We start from the raw sequence: 26,232 nt of genomic DNA, 5'->3' as shown, positions 1-26,232 counted from the left end.
ATTCTTAGCCTTTTTGTCGCTATCTGGTGAAAGATTTGGTTTGGAGTTAGTACTGCCCATTATGACAAACACACATCCAAAAATGATTTGCTGACACGATTAACATTTGTTTTTCCATTCTAAAAAATAAAAGTAAAAAAAAAAAGAGAAAGCAAAAAAGACACTAAATCTTAGGACAATGCAAAAAAATTTCTTGTCATTTTTGAAATAACACAAACCAGTTTGACTGGAGGAAGCTATTATTCATGCTAATGAAAGAAAGCAGAAACGCTGAGAGAAAAGCTGATACGTCCTTTTATAGAAACTAGTAATTAAGACACCGCACTAACAAAACCTGCCAAAACCCAAACACACGATTTTTAGCTTTACGCACAAAGAGCATGCAAGTACAACTCTCTCGTAAGAGTACATCTGGAGAATGACGTATACCTCCAAACCAAAAAGGCAACACCAAAGTGATGACTCAAAAAGAAAAAGCAAAGTCAATATACTGCATAGTATGCTGTACAATGTATTGATACTCTTTTAATGGATGTGGCCAAAATATACCAAATCCTGCAAAATGCAGAACATAACTATGATCAATCAAATATAAAGTATTTGTATAAATACCACGAATAAACATATGCTTTATTGAAGTTCAAAATGTGTTCCATAAATGAGCTGAAGAGACATGTGCAGCCATATGGCAGAAGTGGGATCAGACCTAAAGCAGGGAAAAGATGCTAGCTCATTTAAGTGGTAACTGGAGTAAGCTTACGTGATAAAAAGAAATATTATGCATGTGGCCTGTGATAGGAAAAGAGCAGTGATTAAGGAAGTCAAAGAAATTGCCTCAGATCAGGGCTACAGGGAGAAAAACAAAGTATTGCAAATTTAGGGTGATCCAACGCCCATGAACAGGAACAATAACATTAAGAAAGAAAGAAAAATATTGAATACCAGGAAAAAACTGTTTAGGGTGAGGAAAGTATTTGTGTCATATTAGTCTGAAAAGGACAGTCACGTTCTCATTAAGAGAACCAATGTATATGGAAGGATGCTTCTGCATCCTCCTCCCTTCTTTTCAGTGTAACATTTCATAATGAGTTTTTAAAAGTTGCACTCAAGCATATAAAGTAGGGAACACTTCCTTTTCTAAATACAATCTGCAACTAAACTCAATAATTATTGAAGATAATTAGCGATCAATCCAATACAGCTAATATTTTCATTATATGTTTTATTAGGCTTTTCAAGCCTACGGTTTGACATGACATCGGGAAAAAAACTGGTAACGTTAATCTTTTTAAAATTAGGAAATAAGAATAACAAACACTGAAGAATAAGGAATCAGACCATTTTGCACATTCTTTTTGTACTATAACATAAAAAAGTAGCTAAGTTTTCATTTTGAACTGGACAAGACAAGCAACTTTATCTTTGAGCATTTCAGAAAAGATATGCCACCATACAGGCACATACCAACATTAGTAAATCTTGCTTAAACATAAAGTGATTGTTCTGACCTTAGCGCAGTCACACTGCTCACGTACCAAAGAAAACAGTTGAGAGATTAACAAATCCGTCATGACATGCAAGATCTAGACTATAAATAAACACAAGAAACAACAACGGGCAGTCATTTTTTCCCCCAGTCTTTTCCACATGTAGTTTCTCCTAAGGGTACGTGGCTGAATGTTTATGTTAGCACAATATCATTGGCTCTTTCTGTGTTGCTATTCAAAAAAAAAAAAATTGGCCCAGGAGAGTAGCACACTTCCATTAAAATTTTTCTCATCAAGCAGTGGGAATTCAAGCAGTTTTTAAGTAGTCACGGCCATCGACTATAGACTTACCTTTTTGTAAACGGTTATAGTGCTTGATAAAGCACTACAAAAACTAAAAGATTTATGACAATGACTGAATTATTTTACAATGGTAATTGACAAAAGACGAATGTGTCTGAAAGCCCAGGGGCTATTTTGGAAATTTTTAATTGAGTTGATTTGACCCAGGGTGGTCTTCCAGTTAGCAGCTCCACTGGAACTCAACATTCCTTGTTTTGATAAACAGATACCAACATTAACAAAGCAGGATGGTTTTTTTTGCCGGCACACATTATTAGACTAACTGATACAGTTGGAAAAATTAGACAAGCTTTTGGGGGTACAAGCCTGAAATTCTGAAGGCGGCTTTGGAAGGCCTGAAGTTTGGCCGTTTTTCCTACCGTACCAGTTATGCAATAGAAGATATTACTTGTTCCAGCAACCCATGTCCCACCTTCGTCCTTAGGCCATGATGGTTATGGTAAAACATCATTCTGACAAAGGCGCAAGACAATAACAATTTAACAATAACGCAACAGTTGATTTTACTAATCAGATTAGCTGCTACCCCCTGGGCTGTTTGCTTGGAAACGTAATATCAAGAAAAAGATCAGTTCACTACAAACAAAACGGTGGGTCCAATCCCTAACGTTTATAAACTGAAATGCAAAAGGCTATTTTCCACACCATTTAAGTGCTTCCTGTTCATCAACATACTCGATAAGCCTAAAACTTGCTTTTGTGCCTTGGTAATTTGCTTCTTTTCCACACCATATGCAAGGCCTTCTTAACATTTGCTTGGTGCTAATTTGGAACACTCGTGAAGAGGAATGCATATAAGCTACACAGATACAACACAAGAAAAATACACTATCTGGCTTATCGGCCTTGACATAAAAGACAGATGAATTGTTCTCACGCTGTGTGAAAGCCTGTGCGTACGCACAGACACACATACACACACCAGCTACTACACTCGTACAATGGTAGAAGCCTCTCTTTTTTCTTGGCAGTACTGGAACACATTTCACCTTTGCTGAACAGCACCACCTTGCGACACACATATGCAAAACTACATATAATTATATGCCTTCATATTCCTGCCATACTTAATAGAACTAATACACAGCGACTAGGATTCATTCTGTTCCCATGAGCAGTAGATCCCCTCCTAAACGGTTCTGTTCACGTTTACTTCAGCTTTGCCCCATTTCATTTGCACTCACATCTGAAGCACGGACAATCGATCCATGATCTATCAGCTCCCGAACCACCGGCACAGTAGGGTAAATGGGACTCCGGATTTGATAAACGTGGTTTGTTTTGGAAGGACTGCTTGTGTTGTTAGTTACAATGCTGATGTACTAATTCCTAATACGGTTAGAGGCTAACCTGTCTTTCCTGCTGGGGCTGAGGTGAAATGCAGAAGCAATGCAATCCATATGCCTCATCTATTGAGATGATGCCATGGGATTTTTGAATTTTAAGAAATGCCAGAGAAAGCTCCAAGCAATAGACAGGAAGGCTTTATGTAGGCTGGTAAATGAAAAGAAACAGACTAGGAATAAAAATCGGTAAATCCACATCCATACCCTTTGGGGAGGCAGTGATTTTGTCCAAGAACCAAAAATGAAGTTTTATTATAATTCACTTTTTCTTTGCAGCACAGCACAATAATGAAGAGTGCTTCCATGAAGAATTAATGTAATTTCCTCTTCTCTCAGAGGCCGTATTTTAGAACATTGCAACCTTTTAAATAAGGGCCAAGCTGGCATTATGTCATTCCCTCACTACTGCCAGGGATTATACTTCATCTTTTTAAACACAGGAGAGAGAAATGTTTTCTGTTTTGCACAGGACAAAATGACAACATTACATCTTTTCATGACATGAGTATACCCGCCCGATACTTGGATCACTGGATTTTTGGTGTGGTGCGAATGTTTGTTTGAAGAGAGAAGAGAAAAAGAGCTAAGAAGGTTATGAGTTAAAGAAAGGAAGAACCTGATCACTCTTGTCTCAGTGGAACTCAGACCTTGCAGGCTCAAGCATAAATGTAAGACATGTTTTCAAAAAGCCTTTCCTGATTACTCATGCTCTTACAAATAAACCAAGAAAATCTTACATAAAAGAATTAACTCTTCCAGCTAGAAGAAAAAAATCTATTTTAACATTTATGGTTTTCTTCCCTTCACCTCCTCTGCATAGATAGGGTGGTGGTAAGCTCACAAATGCAAACCCACATCAAAAATAGTCACATTTTCTTTTCCAGATGAAAGATGAAAATCGGTTTTCTGAAGACAAACATCCCCAGAGAGCACAAGAGCAAAAGGATTCACAGACCAATCTACTGTGGATTTGCTTGACACAAGAGACATGGTCAGTAATGGGAGCCGCCACCTGTGCTGCACTGCCAGGCTTTGGTAACTCACCCCAAACTACCCAGGGACATGTGACAGAGCAGGAGCACAGTCCTCAAGGAGCATGCACAGTGAAGCTCCTACAGCTATTTAACAGTTGCCCAACACAGCTGTGAAGATCAGGACAAGGAACGCAGCTGCTCCACTGCAACCTTACCTCTTCCATAAATAGGGGAGGAGTGAACTGACAAACCCGCATCATTCACAGCACCAAAGGCTCTATGGCTCGAGCAGAAATCATCTTTTAGGTAATTGTTTACAGGCCAGGGGTTGCTGGTCCAAGCTGGAGAGCTCGCTGTGCTAAGCTCTGTGCAAGATATGTAACAACAAAGCAGCTTCTGTCTCCAAAAATGAGCCAGTGTAAGTTGTGACAAAACGCAACAGCTGGATGACACCAGCAGGCTGTCAGCGCAATGTCCTTTGCGCTATCCTTGCATTTCTGCCAGCACAATCAGCCCTCAGTTTTCCGGGCTGTGGAGACGCTTGGCTCCAAGGAGCTAACATGAGTCAGAAGCAGAATAACTGCATTCACACAGTAACGCGCCACGAGGCCTTACCAGCTCATTTCACTGATATCTCAGGAATTCCTGAACCTCAAAACTCAAGCCTTACCTTTCTTGTCACCATTACTCCCTCACTGTATGTTCTTAAAGCAACATTTGAGTACAATTTGCATTATCCTATAGTTTTACTTTACCCATTTTACTCCAACACCCGTTACTGCAGTCTAACTGAGAACCGACTATACTTAACATTGAAGATATGATGATGTGACAGGCCCTTTCTGACTTAACAGGGGTTGCCAGCAATTTAGGAATACACCTTAACACTAATGAACAGATTACGCTACTCTCTAAGTAGCTCCTCTTCTTCTAAAAGTCAAGATAGAGGCATCAAGTCTCACAAAATTAATTCCCTGATACCTTCAGAACTCTGACTGGCCCCAAAGGCATGCCTGTCAGGAAACTAAAATCGGATGGTTTACACAACCAAGGGAACGTGGTCCTTCGTGGGACAGGGACATCCGATCTGCTCTCTGAATCAATCGTGTCAGCCCAGCATATTAAAGCACTTTCAGTTCACTGTATCAAACCGAAAACTGTGGTGACTGAAGAACTGCTCGAGTCCAACACCCTTCCCGACGGAAGGCCAAGTCCTATCCGAGGGCCAGGGAGGGTGACAGCTGAGGGTGGTAATAGCACCAGTTGCCCGATTTCTGTCTGCCACTGCACATCTGCTACAGCCCCAAGTGAACCCAGCTGCAGGTCAACTGTACACAATATTTGTCACTTCCTGACACGTATTTACCCACTAAAAAAGCCGGTATTGTCTATATCCCCGTTAGGCCTGGTGCACAAATTAAAGGCTTCACACAGAAATATTTGATTTTGCTTCAAAGAATCAGTTTGAGCACAGACTACTCTGTCAGCTCTCGCAGAACAATCCCACTGTTCAGGATCTCATCAATATATCCTTTCATAACCCCTCAATAGCCTTCCAACAGTTTTGATTAATATGGTTCAGCACATTCCCATATGCCATCTCGTACCAGAAACTCCATGTACTTGAGTAATTATTTTAATAACAGTTAAAACCCATTTGTTTCCCATGGAACGTAGCCTTGGATGACGACATCATATTCAAGCACAAACATTTTTCCTGCAAGAGTCCTGCTACTCCCTATTTTCTCATATTGCCCCCTTACCTTCTGGCACTCCTACAGAGAGCTCCACAGCTTTCTGCCCCTGTAAGACATTGCACGTAACAGAATATTACACACAGGTATCATCCTCTATTTGCATTGTTCAAACAAGACTTCTGCATTTTATATTATTTTTAATCTTTAAAATTCATGATGTTTTTTGATCAGGCAAGCTTGCTCTTCTCTTACAGCCGTAGTTTTTCCTACTCAAAGACATGCAAGATATCTTTCTTCTTAATATGATTTTTTCAGGAAAAAAGCCTCAAGGCTGATGCTGTTCTGGTTTTGTATAGTTTTTTAGAAAGAAAAGCAAAAAATCTGAAAAAAATATTGTCCTTAATATTACCATGAACCTTTTGCCTCATTTTTGAGGTCTGACCTCTCCAAGTGCATATCACTGTAAGACCCTCGCAGCTGTCACCGTTTTTGATACACAAAACCCAATTTACCAGACTGAAGTTGCCACACAATTAAACCCATATCCTAGTAGCTCAGCTACTAGGTACAGCAGCAATTGCACTTGCAAATAACACATTTCGCTCCCTCTCTTCTTTTAACTGCCTGTTATCAAAATCTGGTAAGGGAAGGGAAATAGCACAGGCTCTGCGATACAGTGAAGCAACAGCTGTTCTTTGCGTCCCGCAGCAATGCAGTAGCAACATCCACAGCGCTGCACAGTTATCCCTGCGGATTTGTCTGGTTAGCAGGAGTTACAAACTGGCACTCTCTAATCCTCTTACTCAACCACAGCATAACATAGGAGTCAACTCTAGCAGAGAGGGGATTCACCCAAGCATCTCGGGAAGAGAGAGACAGGGTAGGGGAAAGTCCGAGCACAGGGTTTTGGCATTATAGTTATTTCCGTTACCGTAAAACCAAACCTCAAGAAAATGGGCAAGTCCGAGCTAGTATAAACTTTATTTTGTTTGGAGAGGGTATTGAAGAGGAAAAATATATTTTGTTACAAAAATTCTCCGTGTCATCTCAAAACAAAAACACTCCTCTCTCCCCCAGTTTTCCCAGCAGTTGTTCCATTTAGTAAAGTATTAGAAAGACGCACTTCTTCGTTGCTCAGACGTTTTCCAAAAGCTAGGCAGCAGTAAATGTCCCAATTGCTTTAAATGCAATTATGTCTATATTTTCAGAATTAAGAAGTCTGGCTTCCATTTTGAACTTTAGATCATTATGGTTAATGTTCAAGAGGAAAAGTCAAAACTAGCACAATCACTACGGACTCCAGCATCTGGCATTGAACAGGGCACTTTTAGCACGCTGTAGATAAAACCATACTCATTCAGATATGAAACAGAAGACACAAAATGAGGAAAAATAGCACAAGCCCTCAAGAAAAATATTTAACAACTCCTAAAACTCTCATTAGCGTATCCCTTCTTCTGTGCCTTAAGCAGTGAGAGCAAGCATAAAAACGCACGCTGTAGAGCATCATTAAGTGACATACCTTCTCACACCTGTATCTCAGCCAGCAGCGAAGGTTTTGCTGTACTCGGGCAGATCCTCATGGAAGCAATGAGTAGAGCACAGCGTTCACAGCTGTCTATATATAAATACAGTTATAAAATACACATACATAAAATATATTTTTATAATGCATACTCATACATATATATTAAGAGAATACACATATATATTAAGATACATTAAGAGGAGACAAATTATTCACACCCTCTGAATCATAAGGCCCCCAAAGGGCTTCTTAGTCATCCCTCTCCATCCACCTCCTGGATGAAAATCAGTTTTTAAAGCACGGCAGGGTAGTTTTGCGTGTTCCCATTTGCATTCCTGAGGCTCTTATGTCGTGGCTTACAAAAGACTACGGCGAGAACGATTTTGCAAGGCATTCGCCAGTGCTAAATCCGCACTTCATACTGGGACAGCGCGGACAGCAGGGAAGGTACGCAGGGAAATAAGGCGGGTGCCACAAGCGCCGCGCGCCAGCGGCAGAAAGCCCCGCTTAGCGCGTGGTGGCACGCAGCCCCCGCCGGGGCCCCTCCGCCTGCGCCCTGCCGCCCACCGCACCGCGGCGTGGAGCCTCTGCTCTGCTGGGCCCCACGGGGCTGGGCTTGACAGCCATCCACGTGGCAGGGAGGTCTCTGGGCTGCGCACTGCTTCGCGAGAACAGAAACTGAGGAAAACCACTACTGCCGGGGAAAAGGGGAAGGAGAAGAAAAAAAAAAGCCCATAATACCTTTGAGGAAAAACGATTTCAGGGGTCCACTGGCTGCCAAAGAGGCATCACGAGAGTCATCGTGGGAGGAAACAGCTAAACAGAGGAGGCGATATGACACCATGTGCTATCAAAAGCAAGCATCACACTGCTCAAAGATCCGGAACCAAAGCTAAGCTTTATCAGCTGAATTTAGCACCGAAAAAGTTAGAAGTTAACCACAGTCAATGAGCACGGAAAGCTGGAAGAGCCTTTGAAAAACAACACAATTTTAAAAATCTCAGGCCGCTTACCTTCCCAGGCACAGCCAGATTAACTCATCCCACTTACTTCAGGAACCTTAGGGCAGCACAGCTTGCTAGAAAAAGCATTTGTAAGAGGTCATGACAACATTAACATACAGTCCTAAATAACCAATTTCAGTTCATTTTTGTCCATCAAATCTGAGATTTACATGAACAAACAGATTTCTTTTTCCACTTCCCCCAGCACCAATAGGGCTATAGCCATACATAAAACACACTACCTTCCAGTCGTGCACGATGACATCAGGCTATCCACGCAAGCCCCGCTCCTTTGAGTGGTTTCGAACAACGACTATAAATTTGAATTTCACAGGGCAGTTCCTTGACAGCACGTCAAGCTTGCTTTGCTTCAGAGGTGCAGAACGCAAGCTGCAAAACCCATGCTGCTTACTTGGGAAACAGCATCCCTTTCACATGAGGAACCTACTCCAGTCGCACAGCAAGCCCAGCAGGTTTTTTTTTTTTTTTTTTTTTTTTTTTTTTTTTAAGAGGAACCTGGCCTTGGACACCAGCTTTTCCACACTGTGTTATGCTCTAACTCCCCGCTGAACTGAAGGGCCAGGCTTAAAACCTCTCCTTCAGTAACTGGTGCCTGACTAAGCCAGGAGGAACGGAGGCAGCTGCGACTCTGCTGCACTAAGTCCATCCAGGGAGCTGTTGTCTAAGGGGCAGCAGGGTCCAGAGCACATGTTCCCACTTCCTCCTCCGTAAAGCACTCACAGTCACATGATGAGTCAGCTGATCCTCCGAGTCACCTTTTTATTTTTACTTTCTTTTTTCTTTTTTTCTTTCTTTTTTTTTTTTTTAAGTAATTCTTTTTTTGGTAAGATGATCGGTTTTCAGTGTAAACATGCTCCAGACCACCACAACCTGTCTTAAGTGACCTTGCAATCCTGAGCGTCAGGCACTCATAAAAACCCACGCGACTAGCTGACCATAATACTAACACTCCACAGAAATGGTAGAATTTACCCATATTTCTAGACAAAAAGCTTTCTTGAATTCACTTACTGTAAATATTCTTGGAAGACTTTGAATGCAGGACAACCAGTAAAGGAGAGCAAAGAAACAGGAGGAAAAAGCACATTTTGGAAAGTGCCCACATATCAATGCCAGCTATCTAAATCAGATTTCTAAAACTTAAATTTGTCAAAGTGGTACGTGCCAGCATTCAGCAATAAGCTACATAATACAAAATACCTGCAACTACAAATTAAGCTACCACAAGAACTATTTAAAGTTTATATCCCATCATTAGACACCATTATTTCGATAATGGTTTTTGGCTCATCCTGTATTAACCATGCATCTACAAGAATTAATGTGAACAGATACAGTAGGTTCCACATCATTCCTGGCACCAGGGGTCAAATACTCCAAACTCCACTCCAACAGGAACAGATTTATAAATACTATCGCATGCACTGCAAAAAGCCAGTAACCACACTATCTTGCTCAAACCTGAGTTTTTCCAGTGACCTGAAAGCACAGCTAACCGGGAACAGCAGTGACCTGGTGCACCCCTCAAAGTACAGTGACAGAAGTAACGATCAAGTGTCAGGTGGATTTATGCTTTTGCAAGTAATGTGTTAAGATACATGTCAACTTCTCAAATTGTTATTCAGAGCTTCTTGGAAGAAGAATACTCCCCCACCAAATGCAAACAAAACAAGCAGACAACATTCATATATTAATTTTTATTTTCCCATACAATATTCACAGGGTCTGCTTTTTGTCTTATTCAAACTAAACTTTTTTTTTGCAAACTAAAACAAGAACTGACATTTCAGGACATGAAAAGAAGTTTTGTAAACATAAAACATCCAAGGAATAGCTGAAACCCAGGGCCTTTTGCAATTTAAAAACACAGCTGTATCCCATTTAATGCAGGGTGATTTAGTTGTGCATCACACCAGTAAAGGAAACTATTCTTCTCATACATAAAAAGATGTGGCTTTAACCAAAAAAAAAAAAAAATCACAAAGCATTTCTTCACCCACTGTTGAAGTATTAGCATGTGTTTTATTATATCCTATTCAGTAACTTAGTTTAAAAAATATATACAGCTATGTTTAAACATGTGTATTTGTGCCATGTTTTTAATAACACAAAAATAAAGGCATTTTTAATCTATTGCTGCATATTATGCAGCAAGATACCAGAGGATTGGTTCAGATACCTAACTTCAACACAAAAGTCAAGTCCACTAAACCTCTGCAGTGGGAGTAATATCGAGTTAACTGTCCCACTTCACACATTCAAACATTAGGAAAAAATAGACATGTATGTGATGGCCAACCAGTATTTGGTTTACCATTGTTTACCAATTTTGACAGCACACAGAACAACTGATTTGGTGGAAAAAAAAATCATGTTTCACATCTTTAAAACAAATGCTTTTGTTGTGATTAGAGCTACTCACAAGTGATATTCACTCTTCAGAAGATTATAGTGGACACTATCAAAATTATATCATGTTCTCATCCCATACTTGCACCCAAACTGCCCTATTTGCTTCATTTTTCTGTGTAATAAAGCACAAAATCCTGCAGATCAGTTGCTGAAACACACAAGAACAAAGCATATAGGTACAATAGGAGAATACTGTGTGCAGGCACAGATTTATGTCATAAGAAGAAAGCGCTAGCTTTTTTGTTCCAATTTTTGAGAGTCTATTTCTGGGAAGCTTGCATCCCAAAAATGGGACTGCAATCTTTAAAATTCAGTACAAGATAGAAGGATACTAAACATAATCCTGAATTTAATATACATTAAGCTTTTTAATACCCCAGTGACCTTTTAACTATTTTTTGAAGTGTTTTTCTTCAGTTTCTGAAAGAGTAATTGATCAGTTCAGAGACAAGGAATACTTTTTTTAAACTATCACAACATGTTAAAGTCAGGTCATCTTAGATCAATTATTCAGAATGCCCAAGTGTCACCTGTATGTGCACTTCTCAATTTTTTGCTGGAAATACAGGCAATTAATGAGGATTTAGCATTCTTTCTCTGCTTGCTGAAAGCTAGTTTAAGTAGCATCTTTTCAATTAAGGTCAGTAACACACAACACTTTTCAACTTAGTTTAGTTTGTGTGCACTTAAGAATTAGACAGAGACAGTTTACTGCTCCAGAGCCATCTGAAGGAGTTTAGCCTTATCTTGACTAGCTCAGTTCAAGCTACTTGTATGTACATACATTTACTACCTTCCACATCCAAATAAAACAAGACTTTACAATACATAAGCTACTAAAGACATGAGCAGTGGAAACAACGTAACTACAAATCTACTAAAAAGATACCCTGAAATATTTAAAACATTTCCTGACCACTAGCAAAAAAGAGTGGCAATTAGATGCACAAGGCCATAATGTATCAGTGCACCACACACAGGGTAATAAAATGTACAGCACTCGTGCAATGCAGTATCAATATCAAATTGGCCTCTTAATAGGAAAAGAATTTAGTAAAAAGCTTTGTATGTGCCTAACAGATGTAATGTAACTTTGTCCAGTGCTGGTGCTGTGTTGCTTAACAAACCAAGTTATCTCTGGTCTTAGATCTGAAAAGCAGCAGCAGCATAAATGAGTACAGAGACTATACAGCTTCAGTGACAAAGTTACAAGATTCCCTAATTTACTGCCTTTTTTAAAATACATTTGGAGATTTGGATTTTTGAATACAGAAAGTGGATTTCCTGAGTAGTCTCCGTTTACAAGTTGTTCAATAAAACATTGTAAAAGAGGGAATGTAATATTTTTTTATGTAGAAGAACGTGTGTTTAAGCAAATGCACTCAAGTATAAAATTTAGCAAGTTTTGAAGGTGGAGACTTACCAGGCTGGTGGAGAATTTGTGCCATGATGTAGTGTCAAGCTTGCAATAGTTTTACAAATAAGTAAAGAATACCATTGGATTTTTTTGTTACAGCAAATCAAAACAGTGCAATAAAACATTTTGCAACTACAGTTCATCACATTTGCTTGTTTGTAACCCAATACATTCAGCCTGAAAATTAAAATCGAATCACTTTTTCATACGTATTGTCTTGTGTATCAGACACTAAATCACTGGTTCTTTTGAAGTACTATATCTTAATGGCATAAACTCGCTAGTAATGGGTAATCTTATTGGTAAAGTCAAATTCTGTTTGGATTAAAATTAGTAGAAATACAGAAAGGCTGGTCACTGCCAGATATTTAATACAAGCATCAGAAAATATTAACTTAGTTTTCTTTATATTTCAAACTGGGAGTTCCTTCTGTATTTTTGGGGGGCATGTTCTGTGATTTTAATGGATGAGGAGGGGTAGACATTTAAATGTTGCACATATTTAGTTCCTTTGTACCTACAATCAATCGGAGAACAGTAATTTTACAGATGAATAGCACACAATGACCTGAAGCATTATCACTGCCAGTTATGATCCAACACGGGTTGTGGTGGTTCTTTTATCTGAGAAGAAGCTTTTGAGGAGAAATACCTGCCCGATACTAACTACAAGAAGAATGATTGCTTCTCCTATTGACCAATAGGCTACTCTTGTGTTTAAATCCTCTGCTCTGCTGCGGCCTTGTGCTTCTCTCAACCGGAAATGAGTCTGATAATCGATGACAGACTTCAGAGCTTCATGAATTGAAACACAGGCAGACTCCATCTAGAGAAGTAAACAAATACAGAGCTCTGAATAAAGAACCCTTCTAACACGTTATCTGTCAAGTTTTGTAGTTTGATATTTAACACTAGGATTCACGTAACTTTACAGACTAAAGATCAGCTCAGTCCACTGTCACGCTGAAATATTATAAAATGTAACTTGATTAATCAAATTCTGCACACACCAACGTGATGACTTAAGTATAGAAGCTTGTAAAACTGCAGATGCACTAAGCAGTGACACACTAAGAATCACAACATGAAACTTAAATTCATGTATGCTTAGGTTCAGAAGGCAACATAAGAAACTCTGTACTGAAATACGTCAGTGATCCCTCCTTTGTTAATTCTGCATATACTAGCCAAACAAGCAATACATCTCTTCCCAGATTTAGGTAGCTACTAAGTAATTTACATCATTAAGATATGCATAGTGAACTACATGAGCATGTAATGTACACAAGCATAATGATTTTCACGCATAATTCTCACTTAAACTCAAGTTTTATAAAATCCTGAAGTCTAGACTACGGACATCAACATGTTCTTTGGGCAAGAGAATCTTCTGCTAGTCACGTCTTATGTGAAAAGTGATTAGAGAAAGGACAATTCTGTTACCTTTCAGTGTTCCTGCATGCTATCACATTCATGTAATACACACTTTAAAAACTGTCCAACCTCATTCATCATCTCTCGTAAGAACCACATTTCATGTTCTAAACTGAAAAATTTTAACCTTTTCAACCTCTATGCACTCTTGGCTTTCCAAGTCCTAGATCATTTTTTCACATAAACTTTCTCCATTTTCAGTTTATCCTCTAAGTCAGTACCCATCACTGCCTGTTTTGAGCATTACGAAATTAATGAATATATCTTCAAAATACTGAAGTTTTAGCCAGCTACAGTTAGTTTTGTCCTAAAAGCAGTATTTTCTGAAAAGAAAGCGTCTGACACCCTAAGAAGGTGTCTCAGTCACTTATACCTGTGCCAGATCTGCTTTTCAAGTTGATAACTTTCAAGGAAGGTGTCTGAACAAGTCTAAGATAGTCTTCTGAACAAAATTCAGAAAGAGATTTCTTGCATTAAGTTCTGCCATTGATCTCATCAATAAATTATAGAGCCCTCATACTCTGCAACAGGAATCTTAAATTTAAAGATGAAGTCAGTCTGGTTTCAGGGATTTACCTTTTCCAGTCCCTGTGAAAGTCTGCCCCAAATTTGATCACACTACAAGCCTCAAAGAAAACAGCAATGAGCACCTACTTAGCAAGGATACATTATACTTCCCCTTTCCCCAGAGATCTTATCTGTATTATGTATGAAACAACCCACTGGTTAACTTGATTTTTCTTGTATCCTCTCCCACAGCCCAGGAAGGGCTGCAAAGATGCATGTTCTTTGCTTCCAAAACTCCCTCTATTGGTCACCTGGTGTCAAGGTAGCAAAAAACTCAAACAACAAAAAAGAGAAAAAAGAAAAAAGACAAAACACAACAAAAATAGACAAAAACAAAACAAAAACCTGCCATACAAAACACAGAATGAAGACCAAAGAAAGGACAATAACACAGAAAGGTAAGGTATCAGTAATCAAAAGACAATAAGCAGAGAAGAAAGGTGACAAGAAGAAAGAGAACTGTAACTGAATTCACAGCAGGTCACCTAGTCATTACAAATCTTAGCTACTGCAGACTTACATGGAGTAAATTCAGGTGAGTGAAAGTTGATGGATATTGGCGAAGCAGCATTTATACCTTTAAATTCAGATTAGTAAAACAGTGGCCACACCCAGCATTTTTTAAATGGTTGTTTAAAATTATGTTTGGTGACAGTTATAACGTAAAGAACATGAATAAAAATTCATGGGACAAGGGTTCCAAGGGGAAATTTTGACGGATTTAGTTTGGCCAGAGGTAATGCAAAACCAAAATCCTGAAGAAAGAGGGGAACGTTAGGAGAATAAGTCTGGACTAAGAATAATGCTTTGACATTCAAAGGGTCTTATAAAGAACAAGTAGCTAGAAACCAGCTAAGTATGACTGCTTTTGTTCATTTGGGTTTTACTTGGCTAGAATTTTTTCCATTTCCTCTAAAGTTCAGAAATTTTTAAAACCCCGATCCACTGATATTTTACACTTCATGAAATCCACACTTCCACAGACATAGAACCATAGCATTAAAAGGCAGTTTTCTTAAAAATAAAAATAAAAAAATACAAACACACACACTGGCCTAGACTTTAAGTTACTAATCCTCATTTTCTCTTAAACATTTGGCAACTCCTTCTCATCTCTGCTCTGTGTTCTATAAATCCTACCTTAAGGAAAAGGCTCATTTTCAGTAACTCAGGTTATTTTAAAGACGCTCCAACCCATTAATTTTTAAAAACGATATAGATATCTAGTGCAGTTGAATTGGAAAAACATTCACTCCATCTAACAGTTGCAGTCGAACAACAGCATTTTACCTGGGTAAGCGCAGTTACTCTGTTCTCACTAGGAAACAATGGAGGATCTTCTCCAACCTGGAAATCGAAGTACACAGTTTTGTGTGTGAAAGTAGAGAACTCATTGCTGAAGCAGAATTTGTACGTTCCGTTTCTGGATGCAGTAAACGTGAAACTATCATATTGCTTCTTCATCTCTTTGTACAATACAATGCCATCAGGATCTTCCAACCGACAGTCAACATCATAATGACCTCCAGTGATCACCTGGAAAAAAAACCCCAAGAAGTTGTCTTTTTAACAGAACATACATTTATTCTCACAAGTAAGACTAGTCAAGTGGTATTTCAAGGTTTCTTGGTCTGACAAATATGTTTTAAAACATAATGCATTAATTTGAAAACCTTTCAATGTAAGTTTGCAAAAATCGTTCTTACGGGTCACGCATAGCTCCGAACACTTTTTCTTTACTTCAGTACATTTAGTGTCAGCTACTTTTTCAAACAGTTTGCAAGAGCGATTTTAGGTACTTTGGTTTAGATACCGGTACTACACCAGAGGCTACAGCAGATGAAACTTGACGGGGCAAAGACTTAACCGTAATGAATCAATCATTTCCTATATTCACAAGCCCATCCAGGGGCTGGAATTGATTCAGTAAACGAGATCACTTAAATGCAATAAAACAAACCCTTTCTGTACGACCTAATGGGCACTGCATAATTAGCCTATTAGGTCAAGCTGCTTTATGCTGCAGGAATGGCTTATGTCCAGTAGAACAGGTATTACAGCCTGGCTCATTTTCATACGCGTACGTCAACAGAGTGACATTCTAGAGGATCTGCTGCCTCACCTATGCACAGTTAACGACCGTTTCCAACAGCAGCACATTCAGATAATGTCTACAAGCGATTTGAGATTGCTTCAACTATTTTCAGGCTTTGATTAGTGCTGGTCTACAGCACATTGCTCTACAGAATCAGACTAGCAATCCTATCTCCAAGGCAAGGCCAACTAGCAGTTCAAAATTTCTTATTTTCATGACCCTCAGGCTAGCAGTTTTAAGTTTAATCCTTGCTCCCAACTTCTTGCCTTCCAGATAAAGCATCCTGAAGGAGGAAAGGACATGCATCCAAAGGCATGGCCCTTCACGTGTGTGGAGAAACCTTCTAAAATACAGGAGTTTTACCTTCACTTGAAATAACTGAGTATCTATTTGAATATGTAATGCTACAAAGATTTATTCAGAGGTGCCAAGAACCAAAAAACAGACTTCTGATAAGCGCTTGGCATAATATGATTTAAACCTCCATCTGTCTATCTAGGTATCAAATTTTAAGTGTCCAGTTGACAAGTGATATCTTCATATTTTTTCCAAAAATGTGATGACAAGACACAAAGGGCAAATGCATTTAAATAACCGCTTCTCCAATCCGTTATCATCAGGTAGAAACACTGCTTATTACAGCTCCTCTGAACAACCCATTACAAGACTATTTTCAGACTCCTACCGCCTCATCCTTTCAGACTTTATCATATTTGGGTTTCCTACCCTGGATGTCTGCATCTAGTTGGGTTTTTCTTTTTGAGTATTTCATACAGAAATGATTATCTGGTTGCAAAGAAGAACACAGGAATAAAATTTTCTGTAACAAAATAATAGCTCATCTTTGAGGTTTAATCTTAAATTTGACAGGGACAGGCTCTTGACCACTTATATGAAATTCATTCACATATATCACAGACCCTAAAAGGGTCAGCTTACATACACATGGGAAAGACTTGCTTGGAAGTTCCCCTAGCATTCCTTCCCACTGAGCTTGCTTGAGCCTCCCCTCTGCTCTTCTTTCTGACATAGCACCTAAGGACACTGCATCTCAATCTACTAGTAGCAGGACAAAGTAGATTTTCTTTTTAACAGTACCCTTGCTGTTTTGATCCGGGTTAAGACCACCAATGAAAGTAAGAATAGCAGGCGTCTGTCCTGCAATCTCCAATGACATCCAGTTCACAACAGGGAAAAAAATACTGCACAGAAGAGACTTCATGAAAAAACAGCAAGGAACAGGCAGGGATCTGAGAAACAGAGGAGCAGAAAAAAATCCTAACAAAGAGCTGAAACGTGTAGGACAGAGTACAAGGGCTAATATTGGTGGGAACTGAATTGTTCCTGAAAACACTAAAGGTGGGACAGGAGCTAGGAAAGAAATAAATATGGGACTTGAAAGAAAAGAGACAGTCCATTAAAGCATGCAGCCCCTCAAGAGCCCTCAAAGATAAGCATGATTTCCATTAACAAGGACGACTTCTCTAGTGCTGCTACTGCACTACTTGCTGTTAAGGACTTCACCAGCTGAAGTGACAGACTTGAAGCCCGCTGATAAACTCCAGAGGCATCCAAACTACCTGGGCTACTGTTTGCTTTTTAAACATCAGAAAGCTGCACACCACTATCACTATGGCTGCAGCTTCAAAACATTAGAGACCAGGAGAATCAAGAGTAGCTGTGAAACCTCATTTAACACACACATTAGCCATAGCTTTCAAGTGTATTTTAGTTGCTTGCGTATTTTATTTTCCGTAAGACTCCTATCCCCGAGGAGCTCGCTCCCACAGGGAGCGACTCCTGTCCCGAGCCTGGGACACCTAGCTAGTAATTAACTACCCGTTCAATCACTTTGTCACTGTTTGCTGTGTGGCCCCTCCAAACCGTGCTCTGACTTGAGAGGTATCAGTTCCTTACGCTGCACGGTGCTCATCATGCAAATGCTTCACAAGCCACAATTAAATCACTTTCACCGCACCTATTTGGCAGCGGTATTTTTAAGTACTTTAGCTATTTTACAGATGGGGCACTGTACCAGCCACTGCGATTGAGGTAGAGATATCACTAGGTTTCACAGCCAGCTTTATACGCTTTGCCTCGTTCCGGACTAAACTCGTGCCTTTCCCAAAATACTCGCTCGTCTGTAAGGTCTCCTCAGTTGAGCGGGCTACTAAGCAGCAACTCCAACCACCGCTCCTGCACGGAGGCGCTCAGAGCACCGGAGGAAAACGAAACGAAGAACGGCCCAGAGCCGGGAGCGCCCCCCGGCGAGAGGGCCCGGCCCGAGGCCGCTGCCCGCCGCCGCCAGGCCCGGGCCGGCGCCGGGGCCCGGCGGGCCGCGGTACCTGGAACTCGAGGGTGCACTTGGTGCCCTGGGCGATCTCCTCGTAGAAGCACTGCTTGGCGTTGTCGGGCAGCTCGAAGGTGATCTCGGAGGCGCGGGCGGCGCAGGCGGCCAGCAGCAGCGGCAGCGCCAGCCGCCCCCAGGGCCCCGCGGCCCCGCGGCCCCGTAACGGCATCTCCCAGCGCGGGCGGGCGGGCGGGCGGCGGCGGCCGAGCCGCGGCGGAGGGCGGCCCCGCGTCAGGGCCCGGCGGGCGCGGGGGAAGGCGGAGGGGGAAGGCGGGGGAAGGCGGGGGAAGGCGGCGGCGGCAGCGGCGTGGCGGACGGGCGGAAAGCGGGGGGAGGGCGCCGCGCACCCGGAAGCACCCAGAAGGCCGCGCGCCGCCCGCCCTCCCGGAAGCGCTTCCGGGTGAGCCCCCATGCTTTTGTAGACGTGGTGTTCCGCGTGGAAGGGGCGGGGCCTCGCCGGCCGCCGGGCGGGGTTCGCGCCGCCCTCCCAGCCCCGGCCCCCGCGCCGCGCGCGTTCGCTGCCTGGCAACGGTCGCCAGGGAGCGTGGCGGCCCGGCGGCGCCGCGAGGGCCTGGGCGCGGCCCCGCGGGCAACCGGCGCCCGGGCAGCGGGAGCCGGTCGGTGCGGAGAGGCAGGAAGGGGAGGCGGTGGCGGCCGCGCTTTCCTGTCCCAGCGCAGTGCCCTGTGCCTGCCCCTGAGCCCCTGCTAGGTATAAAAGCGCTTCTTCACGCCCCGCGGGTGGGCCTCTCCGGTCCCGGATAACCTGCTTCGCTTAGGTCTTTCTCCGCTGCGACTCCCAAACTGGGAAGGTTAAAACGTCCTAACGTTAAATCGCTTTGTATCAAAATCGATGTTAAAAAAAAGCCCAACCCAACCTAAACCAAAAACCCAGCAAGGTGGACTCTGCACAGCACGAACACCCTCAGCCAGGCGCTGCCGAGCTGCTCGGCTACACGGAGGGTTGACGCGGACTTGGCCGAACGCTCACGCAAGTCTCCAGAGAGTTCCCCTCTCTGTCAGGCCTGCCCCACGGGGCACAACCCAGGACGCCCATCGCAGCAAGACTTTTGGCTCGGGGAAAGTAGGAGGTTCGGTTTCAGGTTCCCATGAGGCATGATTTAGAGCTGAAATAGCGGACTCCGGTCTCCAGATGCAAGTGCGAGCGTCTCACGTGCTCTCTCTGTGTATCTGCCACCTCTTGGATACGCAAGGGTGAGTCTCAGAGTTGGAGGTGTTCCACTTTATACATCATTTAAACACTCTTTGCCCCAGAGAGACAAAATGCAAGACCAACATGAAATTCTCCTGACTAAAACACTCACGCTGGCTGCGGGAATATCAGCTTTAAATGCTGCTCCAGGAAATACTCAGTTATTTTTACAAAGTAAAACAGCTTCAGAAGAAGACATCAGAGAAGACCCCCATCGGTATTCTCATTTTCAGTTCCTGTGGTGAATCAAGCAGAGCCAGGAAATAGGAAAACCGATTTCCAATCCCACAAGGGAGGGAATGAACCTGAAATGGAGTGGGGCCTACATCCCTGTTTTGCTCCGGAAAAAAAAAGGGGCTAATCTAGATTAAGTGCCTAATGCCACAAGAGACATCACAGCTGAGATGCCGCTCTGCAACCCTCTAGCCTGAGCTTGGTGACTCCCCGCTTAGCTTGTGGAGTCTGTGAATTCCCGACTCAAAGCTGTATGAGGAGCCAGGACATCTGTTTGAGGGCTGTGGATTTCATGGGAGAGCGGCACACAATATTCAAGTGTTGAAGGCTTTGACAGATGTGCAGGTATGGATTAAAAGGAGGTGGCAGGTGCTGTTATCTTACTAAGTATCCACCCCACATCTGCGGCAGACATGATCTGCCTAAAGATTAGCCCTCTGCTCTTTGCTGTTTTCGTTTAGACACATTGCTTTTATTTCAGTTTACATTTAAGTGTTGGCTGCCGTAGGAGATCTCTACCATAGGAAGTGGTCACGTCTGTCACCGAGGCAAGGTGAATAGGTGAGAATACTAGCAGTTTTCAGCCATCTTACTTAAATTGATGACTACAGGTTTGCTAGAACCTGTATGCCCATGCTGACTGTTCCCAATCATTTTCTTCTCCTTCATATGGCCAGAAATATGTTCCAGGAAACCTGGCTCCGTGATTTTTCTGAGCAACTGAAGTGAGGCTGACCAAATTGCCCTTTCAGGCCGTTTTCTTAAAGCCTTGCTAAACCGAGACAAAATCAAGCTGATCTAAGAAACGATACTTGGATGCTTGTCATCAAAGAACCGAGCACCAAAGCAGGTGGGAAAGATATGTGGTAAAACAAAAATAATCCCGCAGAGCAAGGGAGCAGGCAAGAAGAATATCTTTTGGGGCCAGAATAATCCTGCAGAATAAGCAAAGCCAGAACATGTCTTGATCCCGAAAGTAAGTTGTCAAGAGCGGAAGAGATTATTTCCTTTCTTTCGGGGAGGGGCAGAGGAGCATAACTCCTCAACTGTGAGTGAAGGAGGACGGGGAGGAAAGAACGCAACCTACTTCGGTTCTGGCTTCCCTCGCAAGGAGCTCTCAAGCCTGATCACCTTGGCCCTGGTGACTAAGGACCACCAAGGAGCATAGCCGTCAATGCTAAATACACAGCATCCGGCTCCACTGTATTGTATGCTCACAGTTTATTTAGGATGAGTTTTTTAAGGACTAATTGTTTTGGGTGTGTGGTGATAATGAATGACAGTGATTAAGAACTAACTGTTAGCAGTGTGTATTGTTTATGAACATCAATCCAGTAAAGAGCTGTTTTAAAGTTTGAGACTGGCTTGGTTTGTCAGTCTCCTAAATGCTCCCATCACAGTGATCTTGAATCACTAGGTGACAGATAGATCAATATATTCGTTCATTTGCAATGCCTAGGATCTGACCTTTCCCCCTTTAAAGAACACTATATATGCCTTTGTACTTGCTGATTTCATTATCATTTTCCTTGAGTTGGCCAGTTAATCATTGATAAGACTTACAAGGAATAATAAAAATTAATCAGAAAGAACACTCTCTTCTCTAGATTACTAGTGCTACTGTTACTGTTATCAGATTCTTCCTGAGGTCCGTTGCTCTACCTCTACGTGTAACCATTCTGTTTGGGAAATAATAAAATTTTACATACCACTAATATGATTCAACTTACTGTGCAAAGACTATTAGAATGTTAAGATGAAATACATGTCTTTTAGAGAAAATAAGATCAATACATGTCTTTTAGAGAAAGTCATATGAATAATTTTTGTTTCCTGCTGAACAGTCTGTCTAATTAGGGTGGGACTGAGTTTCATATGTTTTTCAGCCTAGTTCTTCCTTGGCAGAATGTTTTTCTCTCTTTTTCTCTCTTATGACAGAATACTTGCAGGAGGAATTCTCAATTTCAACCTACATTAAGCATATGTACATAGCTAGATTTTTATTTTTTTTTTACTTTCTGTGGACAGTTAGAACACAGTTCTCAAAGACTAGGAAAAAAAGATTTGCTTTTGCTGTTAGATTGGTTGGGCTTCAATTTTTAAATGTATGGTGTCACTTTCTGTCTGTGAATAATTTCGTCAAACAGCAAGCATTTCTTGCACAGGCATTAATTAAAATGTGCTTTCCCCAGGAATGCTAATGAACCATGGTCGTACAAGCAATCCATTTGTTCATGAGCGCACCTGGAAGCCGGAGTGAAAAGACTGAAGACAACTGCAAAGTAGAGGAGAATCAGGTGTGTGTATTTCTTTTTCTCTGCATAGTAGGTGAGGCAAAATTCAAATTTCAAATCTTGTCTCCTGAGGTGGTTGGCAGAGACAATCTTTTCCCATTATTAGATGCTGTCATTACGGATATAATTACAGGCAGATAAAAATGAGACCTTTTCACTGAAATAACATTTCCTTTTGTTTGAGTAGTAAAACAGAAAAACTGTTTTCACCTTTACAGTCCTTCAACAGGCAACCCTCCCTACTGAAGATTTTGATAGATGTTTTCATAAGAGTCTTTAGTCTGGATGTATAGAACATGTAGAAAGCTAGATGCATATTACAGTTAAAAATCCACTTCACTATCATCCCTTAACTCTCACTTGAAGTACATTCCATATACGTTAGTATGTTTTGCTAAAGTAAAACATATCTTGCTGCTCTGCTCAGCCTCAACCTAACATGATATAGGTTAACCATTAACCATTTGAAGTATCTCAGCATTGAAAATCTTTACTTTGGGCTTTGGCTGATGTCTAACTAATTTCAATTCTTATTTACTTGCTAGCACACTGGTCAGTTTTTGTTAGATGAAGATGACTGAAATAAGCAGTTCAGATGGTAATACAAAGTCATCTTCATTTTCACTGTCCTTCATACTTGAAGAGCTGGCCCTGAACAACTTTGGCATCCGTAAAACACTCAAAGGGCAGTCAAGTATAGTTACTATTCACACAGTTTCAGCTCTGTGTGATTTCTGCTAAGTCATGCTGTGGAGGAAAAAATCACCAGACCTTAAAACCACTTGAGTTTATCCTTTCTTTTACGGTTCAGTGCATTTTTTAACCTCTGTTCTCATGTTTTCAAAACTGCAGTGAACGATAAATGATTTTGTTTATGTCTAAAAAGTCAGTGCACTACTGTCTATGCTCTTAACAGTTGAACAAAAAACCAAAACACACCCAAACAAAACACCCCGAGGAAACAAAACAAAATTTAAATAAACGTTTTCAATAAAAAGCAAATTTGCTAAACACAAAATTAATCACTTACTGTATTTCCACACATACAGCCTCACAGAGGAAGAGGTACAGAGCTCCGGCAGTACAGGGAATAGGCCATTAAGGAATCAGAAGCAAAGACATTAATGGGAAAATTGTGATCTTTATTACCTGCTCAAACATACCATGTGCACTGTTGCAGAATCGCAAGTCTTTGTTATTGGCAACAAGAGTTTGTGCGTCTATATTCATGAAAACGTAGTATTTTTATTTTCAACATTTCTTTTTAAAATGTAAGTAAAAAGTTCAAATGAGCTAGAATATTTTGTTTAAGAATGGTATCTTTCCATATTCTTTTCCTTTTAAGACAAATAAGTGAAATACACATGACTGGAAATGTTGCAAAACATTTTTACATTACATCAATATGCTTCCACCCTGCCAGTACAAATGTCTAGATATGCCCGGAGCAGAGCTAAGTTGTGAGCTCAGCAACCCACCACCAGGAGCTCCGTTTTGTGTTGTCTCCACTAACCAAATTGCATGGTTCAACGCTCTAATTTTTTCCCAAGTTCTGCTAAATTTGCATGGTCACATGTTCAGACCTATGCAGACAAGATGCCTTCTGTTTAGCTGCTTTCTGTTGTTTCTTTAATACACAAGAGGGAGCTGTTGTTTAAAAACTTTGCAATGCTCACTTTTTGCTGAAGGTATATCCTGTGCTTAAGCTTTCCTCAGCCTCCAATTGACTCTTCTAATCGAGTGATAAATGGATATTGCAAACGTAAAAAACACTGACAGTCTTGGTCAGACAAAGCGCGGGCACAGATCTCAGAAATTACAGCTATAGACACAGGGCTAAGAAATCTACAATGACAGTGAGTAATGCCTGTGACTTACACACTGGTTAGGCTTCTAGTTGCTAGTGAAAGATGCCTCTTTAGGTACCAGGACTCCCTGTATAGCATATAGGAATCTCCAAGAGCGAGATTCACAAACACCAGCATCCTAAGCAGAGAGCTGCATAAGCTGTTCAATAAGAAATGTAGAAAAGAGAGTGCTCTAACATCCGGGACAAACATGGCTTCCTCTAGGTAACAGAAAAGAATTTATCTCTGAATCACATTCACAACTCCCCGTCCTCTCCAGGGGATAGGCATCTTTTTCACAGCATGTAGTGCTTGGATGAGGTAGTGAGGACCGTTCCCACTGATTCAGTTTCTTCAGGACTGGAAGGCTTGGGATGTGAGAAAGGCAGGTTCAAGCCCCCATTCTGACTGAGTTGGGACTTTTAACTGATTGCATGAAGGGGAGAGACCTGAGGGAGGGCTGAACAAACTCAGAAGGCGACAGAGAATGAAAGCTTAGCTGCACTGAACTAGATAGGAATAGCAAAGGATGCACTAGCCAGATTTCATGTAAGGAATCTAAAGCTTAGGTATGCTTTCCATAATGCCATTCTCAATGGCTTGCATTTTGTTTTGGTTTGTTTTGTTCTGTTTTTTCCCCTTGACAGGGCCTAATTTTGGTAATGCCATTATGCTTACCTGAGGGAAGAGAGACATATTCTTTAATACATGCAGTTTTATCTGCTGGGATTTTAAAAAGTACTTAGGACATGGTATAAAACTCTCAAAAACTAGCCTACTCTTTCCAACTATATATAGTTAGTCTAATAAAAGATGTCATTCTCTGCACAAAAATTGTTTTGATTAAATCGTTTAAGCAATATTGTGGCTACATAAGTAATAGGCAGGTTTTAAAAGACCAATAACATCTTTACACAAAAATAATTGTATATATGTTTTTTCCTTTCTGTTACATACCTAAGCACTTCTTCACCGTTCATAGATATTCATCCCAGCTATTCATACTCAGCTTGTAGTGAAGTACTAAAAAATGAAGATGCTGGTCTGTTACCTTCTGTCATGTTGTAGTAATTGCTTATAGGGAGCAGTAACAAAAAAAGCCTTCAACATGACTGGCTTTCTAATAAATACGCTACTGTTACGTTTCCTGATGGAAGCAACACAGAATTTCATGTAAGTGATAAGGATACCCATCTGGTATACTTTCTGGCTACCCAAGTGTAGTCTGTTGATTCAAAAAACATCTGTCTTCATTTTGGGTAAAAGAGGAGTGGATATTGAATTGAAAAGCGATTCTAAGTAAGCATTAGTGTCCTAGGCATTCTAAGCGAAAAGGGAGCTTCCAAGTTTAAACACAGCAACGGGGTTTTTAGTATACCGTGAAACCAAATAATCAGCTATGCTGTGAATCTTCTAGCATTTTGTTTTATGACTTTCCTCATTTATTTTGTATGCTTTGTTGCTTTTAAGATATTTGGCTGGTACATTCAGGGATTCTTTAAGAAAATATAAACCTCTGGAAAAACAATAAATTATCAAGATGTTTAAAAATAGGAGTCTAAGCCTCATGAATATGGCAAATTATAATGGATTAAATCTAGACAAATATTAGCCATTACATAGAGCTGGGAAAAATACATGCAGCAGTGTCAAGAAGAGAGAACGGAATGTGTAGCTTCAGGTGGAATAACAGTGGGGAAAAACAAGATTAAGAGGAAAAGCAAGCAGCTTAGGTGGGACTGAAACTAAGAACAAGAAAGCTACCGCCCAGGAGTTCATAGCCTAGCCGTTCTGCAAAATGGGATACAAACGCATGAATTTGCATTTTGGGACTTATGTCATACAGTTAGAGGAAGAAACACAAGACCTGTTAGTAGTCCTTCTCTTTTTAACTGCAAATGAAGTGAAGGGTCTATAAAGAGTGTATTGTAGTGACAGTCACACTTATACAA

At 41.0% G+C, this 26,232-nt stretch overlaps 1 protein-coding gene across 1 annotated transcript; it reads right to left on the bottom strand.

Annotated features, from left to right (window-relative positions):
- Positions 1 to 10,102: 10,102 nt before the first annotated feature.
- Positions 10,103 to 18,884, bottom strand: LOC138064313 (transmembrane emp24 domain-containing protein 7). The gene is made up of 3 exons (XM_068926221.1): positions 18,691 to 18,884; positions 15,541 to 15,786; positions 10,103 to 13,075 (listed from the first exon to the last, which is right to left on the bottom strand). Exons 1-3 carry the CDS (start codon positions 18,862 to 18,864, stop codon positions 12,839 to 12,841), a joined length of 657 nt encoding a protein of 218 aa, XP_068782322.1. The 5' UTR covers positions 18,865 to 18,884; the 3' UTR covers positions 10,103 to 12,838.
- Positions 18,885 to 26,232: the final 7,348 nt, after the last annotated feature.

Source organism: Struthio camelus, chromosome W (genome assembly GCF_040807025.1).
Source record: "Struthio camelus isolate bStrCam1 chromosome W, bStrCam1.hap1, whole genome shotgun sequence".
Taxonomy (NCBI): domain Eukaryota; kingdom Metazoa; phylum Chordata; class Aves; order Struthioniformes; family Struthionidae; genus Struthio; species Struthio camelus.
The sequence above is the reverse complement of the archived record's forward strand: the minus strand, read 5'-3'. Positions and strand labels throughout refer to the sequence as shown.

What these genes read in the sequence shown, in the direction of transcription:
- LOC138064313 (XM_068926221.1), bottom strand. Translation starts at nt 18,864, where the DNA reads ATGCCGTTACGGGGCCGCGGGGCCGCGGGGCCCTGGGGGCGGCTGGCG. An exon ending in AGTGCACCCTCGAGTTCCAG is followed by an intron (nt 15,787 to 18,690) that starts GTACCGCGGCCC and finishes TTTTTTTTCCAG; the next exon opens with GTGATCACTGGAGGTCATTA. An exon ending in GAGTAACTGCGCTTACCCAG is followed by an intron (nt 13,076 to 15,540) that starts GTAAAATGCTGT and finishes TTACTTCTCTAG; the next exon opens with ATGGAGTCTGCCTGTGTTTC.